The sequence below is a fragment of the Lagopus muta genome, chromosome 1, assembly GCF_023343835.1.
Source record: "Lagopus muta isolate bLagMut1 chromosome 1, bLagMut1 primary, whole genome shotgun sequence".
In the NCBI taxonomy this organism is placed as follows: Eukaryota; Metazoa; Chordata; class Aves; order Galliformes; family Phasianidae; genus Lagopus; species Lagopus muta.
In genome coordinates, this window is record NC_064433.1 from 128,990,052 (window position 1) to 129,007,935 (window position 17,884).

The 17,884-nt window shown below is 43.1% G+C and overlaps 1 protein-coding gene across 4 annotated transcripts; it reads right to left on the reverse strand.

Annotated features, from left to right (window-relative positions):
• Positions 1-93: 93 nt before the first annotated feature.
• Positions 94-17,580, reverse strand: PLCXD1 (phosphatidylinositol specific phospholipase C X domain containing 1). 4 transcript variants are annotated; one of them, XM_048934488.1, is made up of 7 exons: positions 16,889-17,580; positions 14,207-14,343; positions 9,741-9,877; positions 7,170-7,298; positions 5,832-5,987; positions 1,203-1,386; positions 94-594 (listed from the first exon to the last, which is right to left on the reverse strand). In XM_048934488.1, the coding sequence occupies exons 2-7, from the start codon at positions 14,316-14,318 to the stop codon at positions 302-304; spliced, it is 1,011 nt and encodes a 336-aa protein (XP_048790445.1). In that variant the 5' UTR covers positions 14,319-14,343; positions 16,889-17,580; the 3' UTR covers positions 94-301. The 4 variants fall into 4 exon arrangements, with proteins under 4 accessions (XP_048790445.1, XP_048790443.1, XP_048790441.1 ...); XM_048934486.1 differs by having other exon boundaries at positions 14,207-14,348; positions 16,885-17,580; XM_048934484.1 differs by having other exon boundaries at positions 14,207-14,348; positions 16,889-17,578.
• Between the last annotated feature and the right edge of the window lie 304 nt (positions 17,581-17,884).

The following is a 17,884-nucleotide window of genomic DNA, read 5'->3' on the forward strand; positions in this document are numbered from 1 at the left end:
CTACTTCTTGCTCATATGTTAAATAGTTCTTGAGACTTTCAATATTTTCAGCTGCTACAGGATCTAAGCACCTCCCAGGTAAATTACGCCTATTCCACATTTCTATAATGATTTCAACAAGATCTTCCTGCTCTCCTTTTTCAAGAAAAGACTTTGAAAGCCTGATGATTTTGAGAGAGTTTTTCTTAATGAGCTTTTAAAAATCCCTGGTTTAAGTTAACCAGATCTTTGTGTAGTCTGGGATGTTTAAACCAGGAAATATTAAATGCACACAAAGTCCTTTCAGCTTTTCAAAGATTTTTTAAAGAGCTGCAAATGAAATGCTCTTTGTTCCAGACCCTTTGCTGGGACAGTGTAACTGAGGATTAATTTTGGCATTAAGTTCTATCACATCTCTGACAAAATCGTCATTTCCTATGAAGTCTCCAGCAATGACGTTAATACATTCTTTCTGTGGTCCTGGATACTGCTTCCTCACCCAGATTTTCAAGCATGGAAGACTCCGGAGTGTCATTGTCTTCAGTGATCCAAATGGGTGTACAAGAATGTACCTTAAATTTTCGGTGAGGTTAATCCCAGCAACGAAGAATGTTTCTGAAACAAAATATTGAAAAGTGACACATTAAATACTCCTCTGAGGAGAGCAGAGACTGCTCAGCATTGCATTCACTCAAGGTCTGGTTCACTGGGAATCATTCACATGCTTAAGAATCTTTCCGTATTGTTTCATAGACCTAGAACTGTTTCAGGGGCTGTCTTCCTTTATGCTATTGTGTGCCATACTGCTTTTTCCTCATCCTTAGAGCTGTCTAAAGAAGTAAAAGCCAGCAAGTACTGGGCTCAGACAGTAGTCTCTTATGTGTGACAAGGCATTGACAGCCAGCTGGCTGTCCTGCAACGAGGAGAAAGGGCTTGTGCTCTTTTCCACATGATCCCATAGATGAAGGAGCTGCTGCAATGGTATAGCTTGTGTATGTACATACACTTGTGCACACGTTTACACAACCAGGTAATACAACGTGCAACGTTGCACTCACCCATGGGTTGGCAAGAGCACTCAGCAACGTGTAAGTGCCTAGAGCATGCAGCATGCACAACGGCCTTCTATCCCTCAATGCTACGAGCTGCCAGTCAACTATTTCTATGTGGTTTGCACTACTGTACGTGCCCCTTGTTTGCTTCAAGTAGCCCCGTGTGGGTACCTGGACGGCCCATCCGCTTCATGGCTTCTAGAAACTGGATGAGAGCACGAGTGGTAGTTTTGTTTCCCCACCAGTATGGGATTGCAGGCCACAGCTCACAGTGCTTCAGCACTTCCAGATCTTCTTCATACGAGACTATAACCTGGTAGCCATGCTGCCACATGGTCCGCAGAGTCGGAACCACCTAAGGGAAGTTAAGTCCGGGTTGAAGTCAGCAGGAGCTACGAGCCAACAACATCAGCACCCCCGAAGTTCAGACATCAATGTGTGAAGTTGCCTTGATAGCGAGGCACAGATTTGGTTCAAATAATGCTGCTAAATGTACATCCAGACAAGCTGTTGGATGGGTTACAAGCTGAGCTTTTTTTTGAGTGCATCACCCATTCTGCAAGAGGAGCTAGGAGGACAAAGGCCTACAGCCATCTACAGAAAAGCACACAATGAAACAGGAATGGTTAGAGCAGCACTGCCACACAGATCCAAGTTTATCGCCAAAGCCATTCGTGAGAACTCAACTGTTCAGACTCAGTAAGAAAATACAAATCTTAGATGTTGATCTGACTTCTGTAAGGGGAAAAGTTTTGGAAATTGGGAAACCTCAGTCATTCTGAATTGAGAGAAGGAAACACTCTTGGAAGAAAAGCAGATTGTCTGACACAGGTCTGTTTAATTTAAATGTTTCAGCATGAAATTAAATTTTCCAGTCCCCAAAAGTTGTCATTGGACAGAGTTGATTGGACACCAGTTTTATTTATTCATTTATTTATTTGCAAACCCAGTATTTTAACAGACATTCTGGGTTTTTGCTGTGTTGCTTATCAAGTGGAAATGGTAGCTTCATGATGTTACAATTAACTTCTCACTTAAAATAAAAACCAAAGTGGAAACACTTTAATGCAAATCTTCGAAGAGAGCCAGAATGAACATAGAAATCCCTCTTGCTTCATCCATGAAAGAGAGTGTGAGCTCCAGTTAAATCAGAAAAATACCTCAAAATTAAGACACAAACAACAAAACGAGCTACAAAATCTGTGATTGACAGAGGCCTGCTATGCTTTACTGCAGCTGCCTTTCTAAAGCTCAAACCTCTTTAAAAAAAAAAAAAAAAGAAAAGAGAAAAACATCACCAGAAATGTAACATATGAGCACAGGTGCTTATTTTGCAAACAATGCAGAGATGAAACTGTAGACATCTGACAAAGGATCTTTAAACTCAAATAATTCAGATCAAAGGCAGTTACAATTTTAAACACAATATAATGTTGTCACACTGTGGTCTGTGCCAGTACTACAGATCTCTATTTACAGCTTCATAAGTGCTTTGACACTTACTTTCATTTGACACCAGAGCTGCAGTCTTGAAAGACAGTAGACATTAGATGATTTTTAAAACAAGTGAGCAAGTATGAGGCTATGTGATGTTAAATCTGAATTTGTGATTCTGAAAAGGTTCCTCAGCCACCTAACTTGCAAAAGTGTCACCTACAGAAATGGCAGGATCCACTGTGCTGGTCACACACCCTCTGGAGATGAAAAGCATTCCTGGAGGAGGGCAATACTTGCCTTCACCCATCTCCTCTGCCCGTTATCCCTCCTGCTGGAGGCAACATAGAAACATTCTTTTTCTTAGAATCACAGAATCACAGAATGGCCTGGGTTGGAAGGGACCTCAAGGATCATGAATCCCCAACCCCCTGCCACATGCAGGGCCACCAACCTCCACATTTAATACTAGACCAGGCTGCCCAGGGCCCCATCCAACCTGGCCTTGAACACCTCCAGGGACGGGGCATCCACAACCTCTCTGGGCAGTCTGTTCCAGCACCTCACCACTCTCTCTGTACAGAATTTCCCCCTGACATCCAACCTAAATCTCCCCTCCCTCAACTTAAAACCATTTCCCCTTGTCCTGCTGTTATCTACCCTTTCAAAGAGTTGATTCCCCTCCTGTCTGTAGGCTCCCTTTGGGTACTGAAAGGCTGCAATGAGGTCACCCTGCAGCCTTCTTTTCTCCAGGCTGAACAAGCCCAGCTCCCTCAGCCTGTCTTCACAGAGGAGATGCTCCAGTCCCCTGATCATCTTTGTGGCTCTCCTCTGGACCCTCTCCCACAGCTCTCTGTCTTTCTTGTACTGGGGGCTCCAGGCCTGGATGCAGTACTCCAGATGGGGCTTCACGAGGGCAGAGCAGAGAGGGACAATCACCTTCCCGTTCCTGTTGGCCACCCCTCTTCTGATGGAGCCCAGGATACCATTTACTTTTTGTTGCTTTTCTCCTTTTTCTTTTTTTTTTTCCCATTTGCTTTTCTTCTTCAGTGACATGACCTCAGACTATCACCTTCCTTCAACAGACTACCAGCAACAACTTGTCCCTCTTGCAATTAATCACTTCTTTTTGTTTTGGAACTGGCCACGCGTCTGAAAACAAATTTGGTCATCCTCTCCAGTCTTGCTCTGCTCAGCCACAACTTACACACTCAAGATACATGAGAAAACAATAAAATGTTTTCACTCAGGTCCTCCGTTATTCTGTTGAGGCCTGAATTATCAGAAACCACTAATTTTGCTGAGAATTGTTCTATTTTAACTCTGCCATACAAGATGCTTTGAAATGGTAATACTCAGCCCTTACTGATCCACCAGCTTCAAAGGATTAATTCAAATCGCAAACAGGGTCATCATTATCCTGCACCCTCACATCTCCAGAGAAAACCCTCTGTGCCTGCGCATCTTTGAAATGTTAATTGTTTAACTGCTAAAAGCTCCCACACCTTGTCGAAAGAGGAAGCTAAAAATCTCAGCTTCTAAAATGTAGCAGTCAAATAATTTCCAATTATTAAAATTAAAGCTTTTCTAGACATTTGGGTGACTGAAAGCTTATTAGGCTGCCTGGAAGGTCAGCTCTAGCTAAAGTGGAGGAAGGAAAGCCAAGGCCACTACTGTGGCCCCTCTCTGACGGCAGCTGCTGGTGTCAGCACATTCCCAAGTGGACTAGTGATGCACAGAAACCCCTGCACCAACTTGTATCCTATTGGCAGCTGTAGCAGAGAGCTCCTGATTTGGACTGATCTACTTTCTCCCTTCTCACCTGCCACCTCTGGCAGAAATCTCATGAAGCTCAGTAAAGGCAAATGCAGTGTCCTGAGCCTGGATGGAGTAATCCCACACACCAGGACAGATTGGGGACCCACGTGCGAGTCCACTGTGTCCAGCTGGAGCTTTCCCAGTACAAAAAAAGGCTCAGATGTGCTGAAGTGAATCCAGCAGCATGCAACCAAGGTGAGCAGGGGCTGGAAACTCAAATACAGGCTAAGAGCTGAGTCTGTTCAGCCTGAAGATGAATATGGACAGATCTCGCTGTTGTCTGCAAATACCTGATGGGTGGCTGTAGAAAAAAACAGAAGCAGCCGCTCCTCAGAAATGCATGCCAAAAGAATGAAAGTGAACACTCACAAGGTACCACAGAAAAAATTCTGATTAGATATATGACAAACAAGTTTACTGCGAGAGTTGTCAAACTGGATCAAGCTGCCTAGAAAGGCTAAGGAATCTCTACCTGCAGAGCTATCCAAGAATGGACAGGATATGGCCCAACATGGCTTTGAAGTAGGTCTGGTCTGCCAGGTGGGGTTGAATTCCAGAGCTCACTTCCACCTAAGTTATATTATTCTGATGCTATAAATACCACCAAATGACTTATAATCATTGCTGAAAAGGAAGGCATTCGTCTGAATTCTGTCAATAGAAGAAGGTAGTCATCTCCATCTAAAACTGAAAGCCCTTGCCATAGTCCGAACTTCATTTATAACAACACTTACTCACAAAAATCTGGCAGACTAGCAGATAGCAGCTGTATCCCTACTATGGTCCTACAAATCTACACATGTGACAGTCAAATTTAATTCCCTCCTCCACACTATGCTTTATCTACTCAAATTTATTAGATAAAGACCTATCCCTGATGCAGTAAATGCTACTTTTGCTAGGAGAAAAATACAAGAAAAGCAGAAAATAAAACTCTCAACCAAACACTTCACTGTGCCTTAGTTTCAGCTGAGATGGAATTGTTTTCTTCAGAGGGTCTGGTATGATGCTATGATTTTGATTCTAGAAGAAAAATAATGTTGATAACACACCAATGTTGATAGTTACCGCCAAGCAGTGTTGCATAGAGCCAAGGCCATTTTCTCAGAAAGGCCCAAGGAGCTTGGAGGAGACAGAATTAGGACAGCTGACTTGAACTGGCCAAAAGGATATTCCATACCATATGACATCATATGGAAGGAGTTTCGAAGGGGGAAAAAGTTCATCTCTCTTTTGGTGCTTAGGGAGTCAGCTGGCTGTTGGTCAGGGGAGTGGCGAGCAACTGCTTGTGCATCACTTGTTATATACATTCATATATAGATAGATATAGATAACTATTGTCTTTTCCCTTTTCTCTGTCTTAGTAAATAGCTTCATCTCAACCCACGAGTTCTACTTTTCTTTTTTCCATATTTTCTTCCCCATCCCACTGGGAAGGGGGGAGTGAGCAAATGACTGCATGGTGCTCAGCCACCTGCAGGGTTAAAAACCACAACACACTGTAATACATCATCCCTTAAAAGAAACAGAGAAAGATCTCATACTTACATTTCTTGGACACAATTTACACTGGAAAATGTGTTTTATACACCTAATAAGATGACAGTGAAGTTTCTTGGTTAATCCATCAAAATTCCTGCAGGCCAAGATAACAACTTCCTGAGGATGAGTTTCCAACCACTTTAATACTTCCCACAGAATATCCTATAAGAGAGAGTCAAGGCAACTTAGAAAATCATGCTACGCAGAAAAAAGGAAATAAAACTTTTCCATTAATGAAACCATTGACAGCTGGATAAAACCACAACCACTGTAATAAAAAAATCCATGTAGGTTTTCAGAGTATGAACATCTGGTAGCCCACAAGGTGCTTCAGAGAGAAAAGCCAGAAAAACCTACTTTCTGCAGGTTTGTGCTGATTTACTCTGGCTGTGGGCCTAGCACACTACATTTAATAGCTTTGTATTTTGGTAATACCCATCAATCTCCTTACAGGCAAATTATCAGTAAACCCATCTTCCCAATCTTCTTCAAGGACAAACACAATGTTGGTGGCAAACTGGAAAATAAGGAAAACTCTGTGCTTGCTTAAACACGACAGGATCTGTTTTCCCCATTTGTTACAGGCAATGACGACTTCCTGGAGATCACACGTAATTAGCAGAGTAGACAGGCACTACATCTAACATCCCCTTGAACGTGTCAATCATCATGACATAAAAGGTTCAAATGATAAATACGAAACCAAGGCTTAGCCAGTCAGACTACAAACAAAAGCTGCTTTAGCTGGCTGTGCACTCCCCTGTGCCTGGCTATACAGATTTCACCAAATGCAAAGACAACGTAAACTGGTCCACAGTGAGATAGCACAGGCAAAAGAGCAACTTCACATTACAGTCTTCATAGGATCTGACAGTACTTTAATAATGGGACACAGACCTGAGTCTTGCAGTGAAACACTTATTCCTATTCCCTCCCCCCCTCCCAAGAAAAAAGCTTCTGTGATTTAGTAGGCTCTTAATACTTTCTTTTTAGTAACGTCTGTCTGTACTGGGGAAATATGACTGCCCCGGACAATAGCATCCTTGGACTACACAAGATAAACCCCAGAAACATAAGGCACTTGGTGGGGCATAGGTGGTAGAGAACAAGGCACAGCAGTTCCAGTTTGAGGATAAGAAACTGATCAACGTTGAAACCTTAATTACAACTGCTGAAACTAGCTCAGTAACCAGCCCTGCCATCTTTCTCTAGTTCAAAGTCCTCCCATTAGGAAAACAAATAACCTATTCAGAAAACCTTGGGGAAGCATTTTCAGATGTGGATGGCCTTTGCATAAAATAAGCAGCACCATGTGTATAGCCATTCCAAAGACAAGGACAATACCTGTACAGTAACTGTTGTGTATACCATATGCACGAAGTACAGATTCATAGATGGATCGCCAGCCTTGTGGGCAATCCTAAAATCCAAATATCTAACTCCGGCCTCAAGTTGCTCCGTCACAGTTAGCACCTGGAGAGTTAAACAGAAGACAAAGGTCCTGAGAGTTTGAAAGGGGTTTGTTCCTTTAGATCAGATAACTGGAAAAGGTGTACCAAATTAGCCCTACCGTTTCCACATCTGTCTTCTTTAAAATGGCACTGTAAGGTACGAAGTCATAACTTTAAATTATTCTACTATCTAACAAGAGGATCCTGATTTCCCTGTGGAATATACTCCAGATATAGGCTAGATTAGTTTCAGACCTCTGCATTTGTTGTCTTCTCAAAGTTAAAAGATCCATTAACCTGCGCATAAATACGCAATCTCTGTTCACAAGGCTATTTTGTATGAACAAATCTTGCAGGATCAGCACCTCAGAAACTCTGTATTTATTTTATTAGATCAAAGACTTTACCATGGTTGTCTCTATGGACCTCACTCATCCTCAGTGGAAGGAAAAACAAAAATAGAAAAAAGTACTGGCTATTGTTCTCTTCTTAGGATAAAGTCTCTTTAAAAATTTGAATTAACTCGCAGAAGTCCTACAAACAGGCCTTCTTCTGTCTTGGATTTATCTCCATCTGGCTTTGAGAGCTACACACGACAGGTTACAGAGCTGAGTCTGGGGCAACATGTCCCACATGACACATCTCCTATATTTATCACGGTCCTCTTTCACTAAGAGAGAATAATCAAATCAATTTAATACATTGAAATCCTACTTTGTCTCAGTTCAACCTGCTTGCATGGACAACACTATTAGGTTTCAGAAAAAAAAATAGACTGTACTAATTTAAGTCAGATAGGATTCAATTAAAGCGAAACCAGTGCAAGGTGTTGTGCCTAATAACCAGTTTTGTTAGTGCTGGGACAGAAATTAAGACTTCTGGCAGGATGTTCACCCTGCCTAGCTCTAGACATCCACCTTTATGCTCCTGGAGGGGAATTCAATCTGAGCTGCACATGCCTTCAAGTGCTGAGGATCACAGGAGCTGCCAGCATCATCCTCCACACTGCTTGGTCTCCTCAAGGCTGGAGAAGCCAAAGGAGTGATCCATGCCCAAGACTGGCTTCCACATGGGGTGCAGAAAATGTATGGCTGTAGGTCATATGTAACCTTTGTGGCCAGAAAGTGCACCAGACTGATTAGTTGCTGTGAACTGCCCTTTGGACAAATTTCTTTCTTTCTACCAACTGACTGGGAAAACTAGAAAGATTAATCCCCCTAATTAGTCACTTGGATTTGCATACTAAATCAGACAGCACAACTATTGCCTCCAAGTGCAAAAAAGAGGATGTTTTGCAAAGCAGTGCAACTCAGCACAGCTATCTCACACCTGACATCCAGGTTGAGAGCTGACGTCAGCCATTGCATAGGAAAGATATGGGCCTCCAGGCTGACACACATAAGAGCCAGGGCTGGGGCTTGGCATAGGGCCATCCAGGAACGTGCAGGTCCTGCCAGCAGCAGGATACCTCGGTCACTGCTCCAGATACCAAGGAACAGAGTCACCTTCCTGCAGGGACGACCTGGCACTAAAGAGGATAGGCCTGCAGCCAGGTCTTCCCCATCTGCCAGGTCACCTCCCACTCAGCAAGCTGGGCTCCGACCAGCAAATGACTGTAATGATGTATGGAGCTTGTTTATCTCCATAAAGACCTTGTCCACCAGCAACTGCCAGGTGAGGAGGCATCTGAATTGGCATGAACTCCAAAGTTAAAAAAAAAAATGGTGCAAGAAAAGATAAGCAAGGAAGCCTAAGGATAATTATTGCCACTTCTCAACTATTCAGTTTTAAGTCACTACTAATGAACTACTCCTTCAAAAAGAACGAAAGTGAAAAGATTTCTGGTGCCTCTTTGATGACATGAAAGTCCGTCCTTCAGAAAAATCTTCAAAAGCGCTAACTTAAACTATGATCCCCAATTTCATCTTTAGCACACATTTGTGGGGAACAGCAGGAGATAACTGCTAGCTTGAAATTCAGTTGTTTTATAAAAATGAAATAAACCTCAAGTGAAGTGTCAGACCTTCATTCTCTTAATCTTTAAAGTCCCCTCAAATGACATTTTTGCCTTTGCAGGTCGCTGAAATATTTACACAATAAAGCAGTGCAAAACAGGCACTTCACACAACAGTGACAATAAAAAGGACAGTGCTTTCTGAGTTAAGTGCAAGAAAAGAAAAACCCTTCTACTAACTTATTTTGATTAGGGTAATACTAAATGTTAATAATAACAATAAGAAAACTGTAAGGAAGATGAATTTCTAGCAGTCAATTTTAAGCAACAACTTTGTGAATCCTCCCTGTCCAAGCTGAACGACTTCTCCCTACAAATGACGATCTGGTATCTACAGCACTGGTACAGCCGCTGGCTGTTCTCTCATTGCCTTATGGGAGAACAGGACCACACTTTGCACTTCAGCACAACATTCAAATGTGTTCAGGCTTGAGAACATCAGACATTTACCTGTGTTATGGACCACTTCATAATAATAGGGTGTACAATGCAGGGCATACATTTATTTAAAAACTTCACCAGCTTGGATTCATTGCCACTAACAGCAGAGTTCTTATCCAAGCAGTAGGTCATAGTGTCATGACTACCTGCAGAATACAAAAATAAACAGAGAAAACATGTCATTTCTTAATTACTCAAGCACCACAATGCATGACTGCATTTCACACACACACACCTGACTTTCCTCTTCATTTACAAAACAAACATATGTTGCCTGACAGCTTATGCAGTTATGGCATAAAGGTGAGCTCCTACAGAGCTCACTTACCTGGTGTTATTAGAGTGAAATCCACATAAAAGGATGGCACTGCAACTTTTCAGTATTTTTCATTAAAGCAGATCCCAATTAAACTACATATCACTGTTGATATCTGCCTCATACTGCATTAAAACAGCCCATTTCAATGAGTGTCTTCCACCAAAACAAGTATCTTGTTGTGAACGCTCTCTTTTTTGGGGAAATAAACAGCTCACAGAATCACCAAGGTTGGAAAAGACCTTAAAGATCATCCAGTCCAACCATCATCAATAATACTCACTAAACCCTGTCCCTCAACACAAAATCAAATGTTCCTTGAATATAGAAGAGCACAGAACAGAATATAGACAAGGAATGTACCAAGATCATAAGTCCAGCTGCCTGATCAACATGTCTCTTTAACACTGACAGCCATGGGGCATCAATTACCTCTCTAGAAAACCTATTCCAGTGTTTGACCACCCTTACAGTAAATAAATGCCTCCTAATGCCTAGCCTGACTCTGAAGCCTTAAATCTGAAATACTTCTTGTCATAAAGATTCATTTACATATGATACAACTTACAACACCTTCAGGACAGGCAGTCAGTGATCTTGCTAGCTTTTTCTGTCCTATTATTTGTTCTCATTTCGTAAAGCATCAATAAGAACAGCTAAAAACTTGATGACCTGATTTGCTGGGATCTTTACAGGGTATCTGCAAGGAATTTGCAAAACATTTTGTTTCTTTTTTTAAATCCTCTGTTGAACAAAGCAATCACTGATGCTTGAAACCAGCTTCTTAAAAGGTCAGTCTAAACTGGTGCCAGTGGCAATGCTTCTAGTAGCCAAAGTGAAAGGACAAGATCATATCTGAAATAAAGAAAATTCTTTGAAACACTCAATAATAGAACAAGACAACAAACTGTTGTTCACCTTTTGAAATCTAGTTTATGTCTATATTTTCCTGCTTTAAATGACCCAACCAAGGTTATCACAGATGGAGGTTGGCAATGAGGACATTCAATCAAAAGAGTTTGTTTTAAAAGATGTATGAACCAAACCATCAAATATCCATGGATGAAATCCAAGTCTAAGAGAAGCGAACATGATGCCATCAATGGGTGTTGCATCTGCTGATGTCATTATCATGGATAATAACTTTTCATTTAGGTGTCTTCATGTGACATCACTAAGTTAAAATGAAGAAGGATATACCCACAATACAGCAAGTTTGATTCAAAGATAGCAAGACAGCACAAATCCAGGCAGCTTCAAAGCTTTAAACAACTCTTGTCCTGAACCTGGTGCAACACAGTGCCAACTGCTAAGAGTTGCATCTGTCTCCTTGTCACATGTTCAGAAACCACATTCTCAAGTTTCTTGCATGCCTTGTTATCTTCTCTATCTGAGATGAGCTTAGTCATCTCATAACCCTTAGGTTATGACACATTTATCATGCCCTAATGACCGGAGGGCAAGGCTGCCTTCTGTGGGGAGATGAGTAAGCTCCTGTTTCCAAATTGGGTTTCCTTCAGACATCGCTCCCTCTGAAAACCTGCTAGAGCTGTCTTGACCTCGTTGGTCTTGTTTTGTTCTATTCTGATCTGGGCTAGACCAGTTTAGTAGGTCAGCTGGAGAAGAAGCTTTCTTCCAAGCTACATGAGCTGCAGTGCACAGTAAAATCATCCAGTAGTGTTTGTTGAAATTGACTTGTCTTAGAATTAAAGAATAACCTGAGTTGGAAGGAACCCACAGGGATCAGCAACTCCAACTCCTAGCTACACATAAAACCAGCCAAAATTCAAACCCTATGTCTCACAGTGTTGTCTAAATGCTTCTTGAACTCTGGCAGCTTGGGGCCAGGACCACCGCCCTGCAGAGCCTGTTCCAATGTCCAACTACCCTCTCAGTGAAGAAACTTCTCCTAATACCCAGCTCAATACTCTCTGACACAGCTCCATCATTCTTTCATTCTTTTCTTCTTACCTGTCCACTGTGAAAACAACAAACATTCACGAGAATACCAAGATCACTGTTAGGAGAAGAGTCAAGAAGTCAAAAGCACACATCGAGTTCTCAGCATTTCTAGCAAGAAACAGCACTGTGAAAGCCCTTTAGAAGTAACATGGTTCCTTTCATATCAAGGAACACTGATTTTTTAATGATTTTTGCAAGAGGAACAATATATAAAAATTAAAAAAAAAAATAAAAAATTACTTATCTTCTATCATAAGATAGATACTTATTTTCTTATCTTGTTGCTCTACCTCCTGGTTGCCTCCTATCATGGAGTGACAGCTTCAGTAGACAAAGAAAGACCAACTGATATAATCTACCTGGACTTCTACAAGACCTTTGATTTCACATGTTATGTTTCACATAACATTTTTTGTTTCTAAAGTGGAAAGATAAGAATTTGAAGGGTAGACTATTCAAGAGAGAATGAATTATTTGAATGGTCGTGATCAGAGGGCCGTGGTCAAAGACTCTGTCCAGGTGGATGTCAGTAATAAGCTATGTCCCCCAGGGGTCTGCACTGGGACTGATGCTCTTCAAGATTTATATCAACAATCAGGACAGTGGGATCAAGCACACCCTCAGCAAGTTTACTGACATCAACTTGAGTGGTGTGGTTAAATAGATCAGAAGAAAGAAATGCCAACCAAAGAGACCTGGACAGACTTGAAAAATAGGCCCACAAGAACCTAATGAGGTTCAACAAGGCCAAGCACTGCACTTAGGTTAGTGCAATCCCAGGTACGATAGAGACTGGGAGAACAGAAGAACTGGAGAGCAGCCCCTTGGAGAATGGCTTACAGTGGTGGACAAAAAGCTGCACATGAGACAGTAATGTGTGCTTGTAGCTCAGAAGGGCAACTGTATTTGGGACTGCATCAGAAGACTGATGGCCAGCAGAGAAAGGGAAGACATTGTCCCCCTTTACTCTGCCTTTTTTAGGCCCCATCTGCAGCTCTGTGTCCAGGCTTGGGCCCCAGCACAAGAAAAACACGAAAGTGTTGGAGTGGGTCAAGAGAAGGGCCACAAAGATGATCAGAGGGCTGATTCACCTCTCCTATGTAGACAGGCTGAGGCAGCAAGTCTTGTTAAGCCTGGAGAAGAAAAAGCTCCCAGGAGACCTCACTGTGGCTTTCTAGCACTTCAAAGGAGCTTATAACAAGGAGGAAGACTGACTTTTCACATAAGCAGATAATGATAGGACCAGGGAATGGATTTAAACTAGAAGAGGGAAAAATTTTATTAGATACTAGGAAGAAATTTTCACTCAGAGCATGGTGAGGCGCTGGCACAGCTGCCCAGAGAAGCTGTGGTGCCCCATCCCTTCAGCACCCATGTTGGATGGGGTGGTTGGATGGGGCCCTGGGCAGCCTGAGCTGGAGGGGGAGCAGCCCTGCCTACAGCAAAGCACTCAAGAGCTAACAGTCCTCCAGCCAAGTCTTCCCTCAAGCCAGTGAAAGCAGGTTCTCCCAAAATCTCTTTAGACAGAATGAGGAAAAAAATCTGTTCAAGACAGCAGAGAGCAACGACCAAAAAATAATAATATTTTTTAAAAAAAGCTGTTTTAATAAGCAAGTCTGATTGTAGCGCCAATGAAGATACCAGCTATAATGCAACTATATTTACCCATAATTGGATACATCTAGTTTTCAGAAACAGGGACCAGCAGCTATGCAGTAAAGTCCTTATCTACATTAACAAAAACAAATACATTAACTCCAAGTCCCCACCCTCCTTCCTTCTTCTCTTTTTTTTTTTCCCTCCCATAACTTCCCAGCCTCTTTCAAACAGTGCAAAGAAACAATAAGCTGAAATGTTGTCTCCTTTTGGAGTCATTTTAATTAGAAAAAAAGTGTTAATAACACATTAGAAAATTCCACCGTAGCCAAAATAAAGAAATGCTCAGATTATTAACACTAATCTGACATGATGATGCATACACATCCTGCACATCTTGATGCTACAGAAGTCCCTTCCCTTAAGATCTTCTCCCTCCCCTCTAAGAAAACCTCCAAAATACTCTCCCTGGCCCTTCTGCCTGCCACAGACCCAAATGGAAAAAAAAAAAACCAGCCTTCATGAAATAAAACAAGCAGGATGTTCCAGTGCTTAAATGACATGACTTAAAAAACAGCAGAGAACAAAAGTTAATCTTTACCTGGAAGAGATAAGTTAAAGAGGGGAGTATCCCAAAGCTTTTCTGGTAATTTTGACATCCACTGAGCATTTTCATGGCACACATGAATGGAGGTTTGCAAAGGGCCTTCCATCAGTACTGTCCTAAGACTTCATAGACTGTCCTGGGAGGGAAAAAAAAAGAAAGAAAGAAAAAAAAAAGAATAAGATTCGTTAAATTATTTCACAATGCCATTGGACCTGCGCAGAATGCATTTATTCCTGCTATAAAACAACAAGCTTTCAAAAAGGTCATGAGCTTTGCAGTCATAAAACTCACTGCTTTAGACGACACTCTCCTAGTGTGATGCCACAGGTACATTCTGGCTTCAAGCTGGCAAACCAACCAACTGGGAGAAGAATGGAGCCAAAGCAATCAAGGCTCTGATGGTGTGGAAAAATGATTATCTACAGAGGCTACTACAACATCATGAGAGGCAGCCCATTTCCAGTGGGAAAAAATGTCTACTTCCTGAATCCTTGACAGAAGGAGGACTGAGTCTGCTGCCCACAGGGCCCTGGGGGTCACAAAGCACCACACCAGCTGCCAGACCAATGCCTTTATGACAAGTCCTCATTTTTTCTGTTGAACAATGGATTTTCACATCAAGATGAGTCTTAGGGTCAAAGGGGAAAACTTCCATCTTCTTATTCTGTTTTGAGAAGATCTCTTGATGTCTGCTCTTATCATCCCTATTGAGCCCATGATTACAAGAACTTCAGCTGGTCAGGCTTTCCAGAAAGCTACTCTGGAAGTGTTCTTCTTGAACATGGATCTCTCCAGGATCTTCTGAAAAGTTTGCAATGGTCAGGAGTGCCAGCAGATGAACTCCAGCTGAGAAATCATACTAACCCTCACTTGAGCACACTGGAGTTAATCTGCTTATTTTTCACTTTGTGTTCTCTTGAACAATGCAAAACATGAAGACAAGCTCCCTGTGTCATTTTTTCTTTTCTTTATAAGATGTTGCTTAAAGTTCAGGTGATGTTTGTAAAGATAAAAGCCTTCCTTTGTTTCACTCATTTCAAGGGTCTTTCTTACCCAGCTAGGTAGTGGAACACTTTTTAGATCACGGCACAGTGACGACCTGTGATAACATCCCACCTTCCTTTTTCCTTCTTTCTTAAAAAGTTGGCACTGTGAACATTTCCTTCTTTTCTGCTGCAGATGCAGCAGTCAGATAAATACCATGCAGCTTTTGTGCTGTGCCAGCCTTCCTGACTTATCTTTATTCCTTCTTGCCATATCTCTGCATATTCATTCCTGAGATTGCTTCTCCCCAGCATATTCTTCATGTTGTCTGGGAAGATAGTTGGTTCTTCAGGATTTAAAAGTGAGCAATGCTATTTTTATGAAGAACTCGTGGTTTCCTTAAACATTGTGCAATAAATTTTTTCAGCAGCCACGTGAGGTAATCTGGAAGGTAATGTCAGCAATTACATCACTAAGTTCCATGTACACATCACCTATAACAGACACAATCTGCTTTTACATCTGATGATGCATGTAGCATTGCTCACCCAGCCAGCCAGCTGCACAGTTGATGAGGCCTTGGATCAGTCCAACCGAGTTCCTGCAGCCCAGCTCAGATACTGACAATATCACAGCGTTGGAGGGAAAAGCCCAGTGATATTGCCCTAGCATCCTACATGTAATCTGGGATTTTTCCCTTTGGCTCACCCAGCCTTTGTTTTCCACTAACCTTTCAATGAGCCAAACTTACTAAAGGCTAGAAACCAGCGCTTATCAACACTTCTCAGCAGAGGTTTTCTGCCATGTTCACTCCCTATGGAAGCTGACCATTGGCCTCCAGATGGCACAAGCTGCTGCCGCTACCCTGACCATGGTGGGACAGCAAGCCTTCTTGGGCTTGGGGAAGCCAGTGGGGAGCAGAAATAGCAAGGCTGAGCTAATGAAAAGAGATCAAACCAGGTTTTGGCTGTGTTCCTGCAGAACACAAGCCCGAGATGCTCATATCACTACCTCCTAACTCACCTCATGGTTAGGATGCAGCATGTCCTTTAAGGCAAAACCAAGGCTCACCTGTAAGAGTGAAACTGCAACAGCTACCTACCGCTTTTCATAAGTAAATCTCGAACTCCGCAAAGGAGAGCAGTGCCTTTATTCCCACCTCCCCGTCCAAGAACCTGACGGAGAAGCCATCCTCTGCACGCTGCTGCCACGACGAACCACCCTCAATCCCCACAAGCTCCCTCCTGCTTTCTAACCTAATCGTGTAACGCAGCTTAATTACAACGCCGGGACGCAGACAACAAACAAGCAGTAAGACTGAAATACGCCAAGAGCTTCGGGTGGCATCGCCCCAGGATGCCCCCAGCACGGCAGAGGGGCCGGGTGTGCCAGGGACCCGACGGCCAAACGCTGCAAAAAGCCGCCAGGAAAACAAGATTGGCGAACGTCGGATGACATAATTAAAGCATTGGCTGCAGCCTAACCGGGAGCAAACCAACGCCACGGTAATTACACGACACATTTTCATGTGAATTACACTGATTGCAACGACGAGGACTGAATTCCCAGGTGGAAAGGAGGAAAACAAAACCGAAAAACACCGCACGGCGTTACAGCACCCTCTACTTGCACCCTGCCATCTCACCGCGGGCAGCCAGACTCCCCCTCCCTCTCCGCTCCCGCCTTACCCACCCGGAGCAGCCGCCTCGCCTCCATCCCAGCTCCTCGGGGCACCCGGGCAGGACCCAAAGGGGAAGAGGCCCGACCCCACCCCTCCCGGCTCCGGGCGGCCGGTTTGGGAAGGTGCCGGGGCGGGAGGAGCCAGCCCGAGCGCCGGTGGGACGCTCAGCGGGCTGAGAGCGTACTGCTGCAGGAGGGAAGGAGCGCCTGCGGACAGCCTTCAACCGCCCTGCAGCTGCACTGGAAACCTACCAGCTCCAAAATAGCTCGAACGTGTATGTACGTTAACTGCCCGCTTTGTCCAACAGGCAAAAGAACGAATAAAGAGAACAAACTCTTTCTCTACTGTAGGACAGATTTCCAAATGGGTCACCAGCAGCAGAACCGGGATCAGGGCCCAGGCTCTAGGATTGTATAATGGCCACAGCAAAGGAAAATTCAGGCTGCTGCTGTGCTGGGCCTCTTAATGCAAGGGTATCTTTTCCAGGTGTTTCTTTTCCACCATCTCATTTTGGTGGAGCAAACCTTGCAGTGGCGACAGCAGCCAGACTGGGTTGACGTTTCAGATGAGCAAGCCAAACCCTTGGCGAGTCCCAGGGCAGCACGGCTGCTGAGGATTCACAGCAGTGTCACAGCTCACACTGTTGCCCATTGATAAGTCTCTTCTGCAGATACAGAATAGACCTGTGACTGGTTGTAAAGCTAAGCACAAAAAGAGCACCAAGAGGGATGAAATAGAGCAACAGAGAGGGTAATCAAATGCTGTTTAAATGCTGGGAGGATTTGCCCCAGTATGACAGAAAATGGCTGAGAACAGTTACAGGACAACTATTGTCATGCTGTTTGTGAGTTAAAAGAAATGGGAATGTATTTCAAATAGGAAAAGTTAAGAGGAAAAAAAAAAACAAACCTCAATCCTTCTTTAGAAAGTTGTGACTGTGAAGGTTTGACAAGAGAGTAACCAGGTAGCCTCTGGATGCTATCATGATGGAAAAATGTAAAGCACTT

Coding starts and splice junctions, on each gene's coding strand:
- PLCXD1 (XM_048934488.1), bottom strand. CDS start 14,318: ATGGAAGGCCCTTTGCAAACCTCCATTCATGTGTGCCATGAAAATGCT. Junction 9,878..14,206: donor CTTTAACTTATCTCTTCCAG/GTAAAGATTAAC, acceptor TGTATTCTGCAG/GTAGTCATGACACTATGACC. Junction 7,299..9,740: donor TGAAGTGGTCCATAACACAG/GTAAATGTCTGA, acceptor TTAACTCTCCAG/GTGCTAACTGTGACGGAGCA.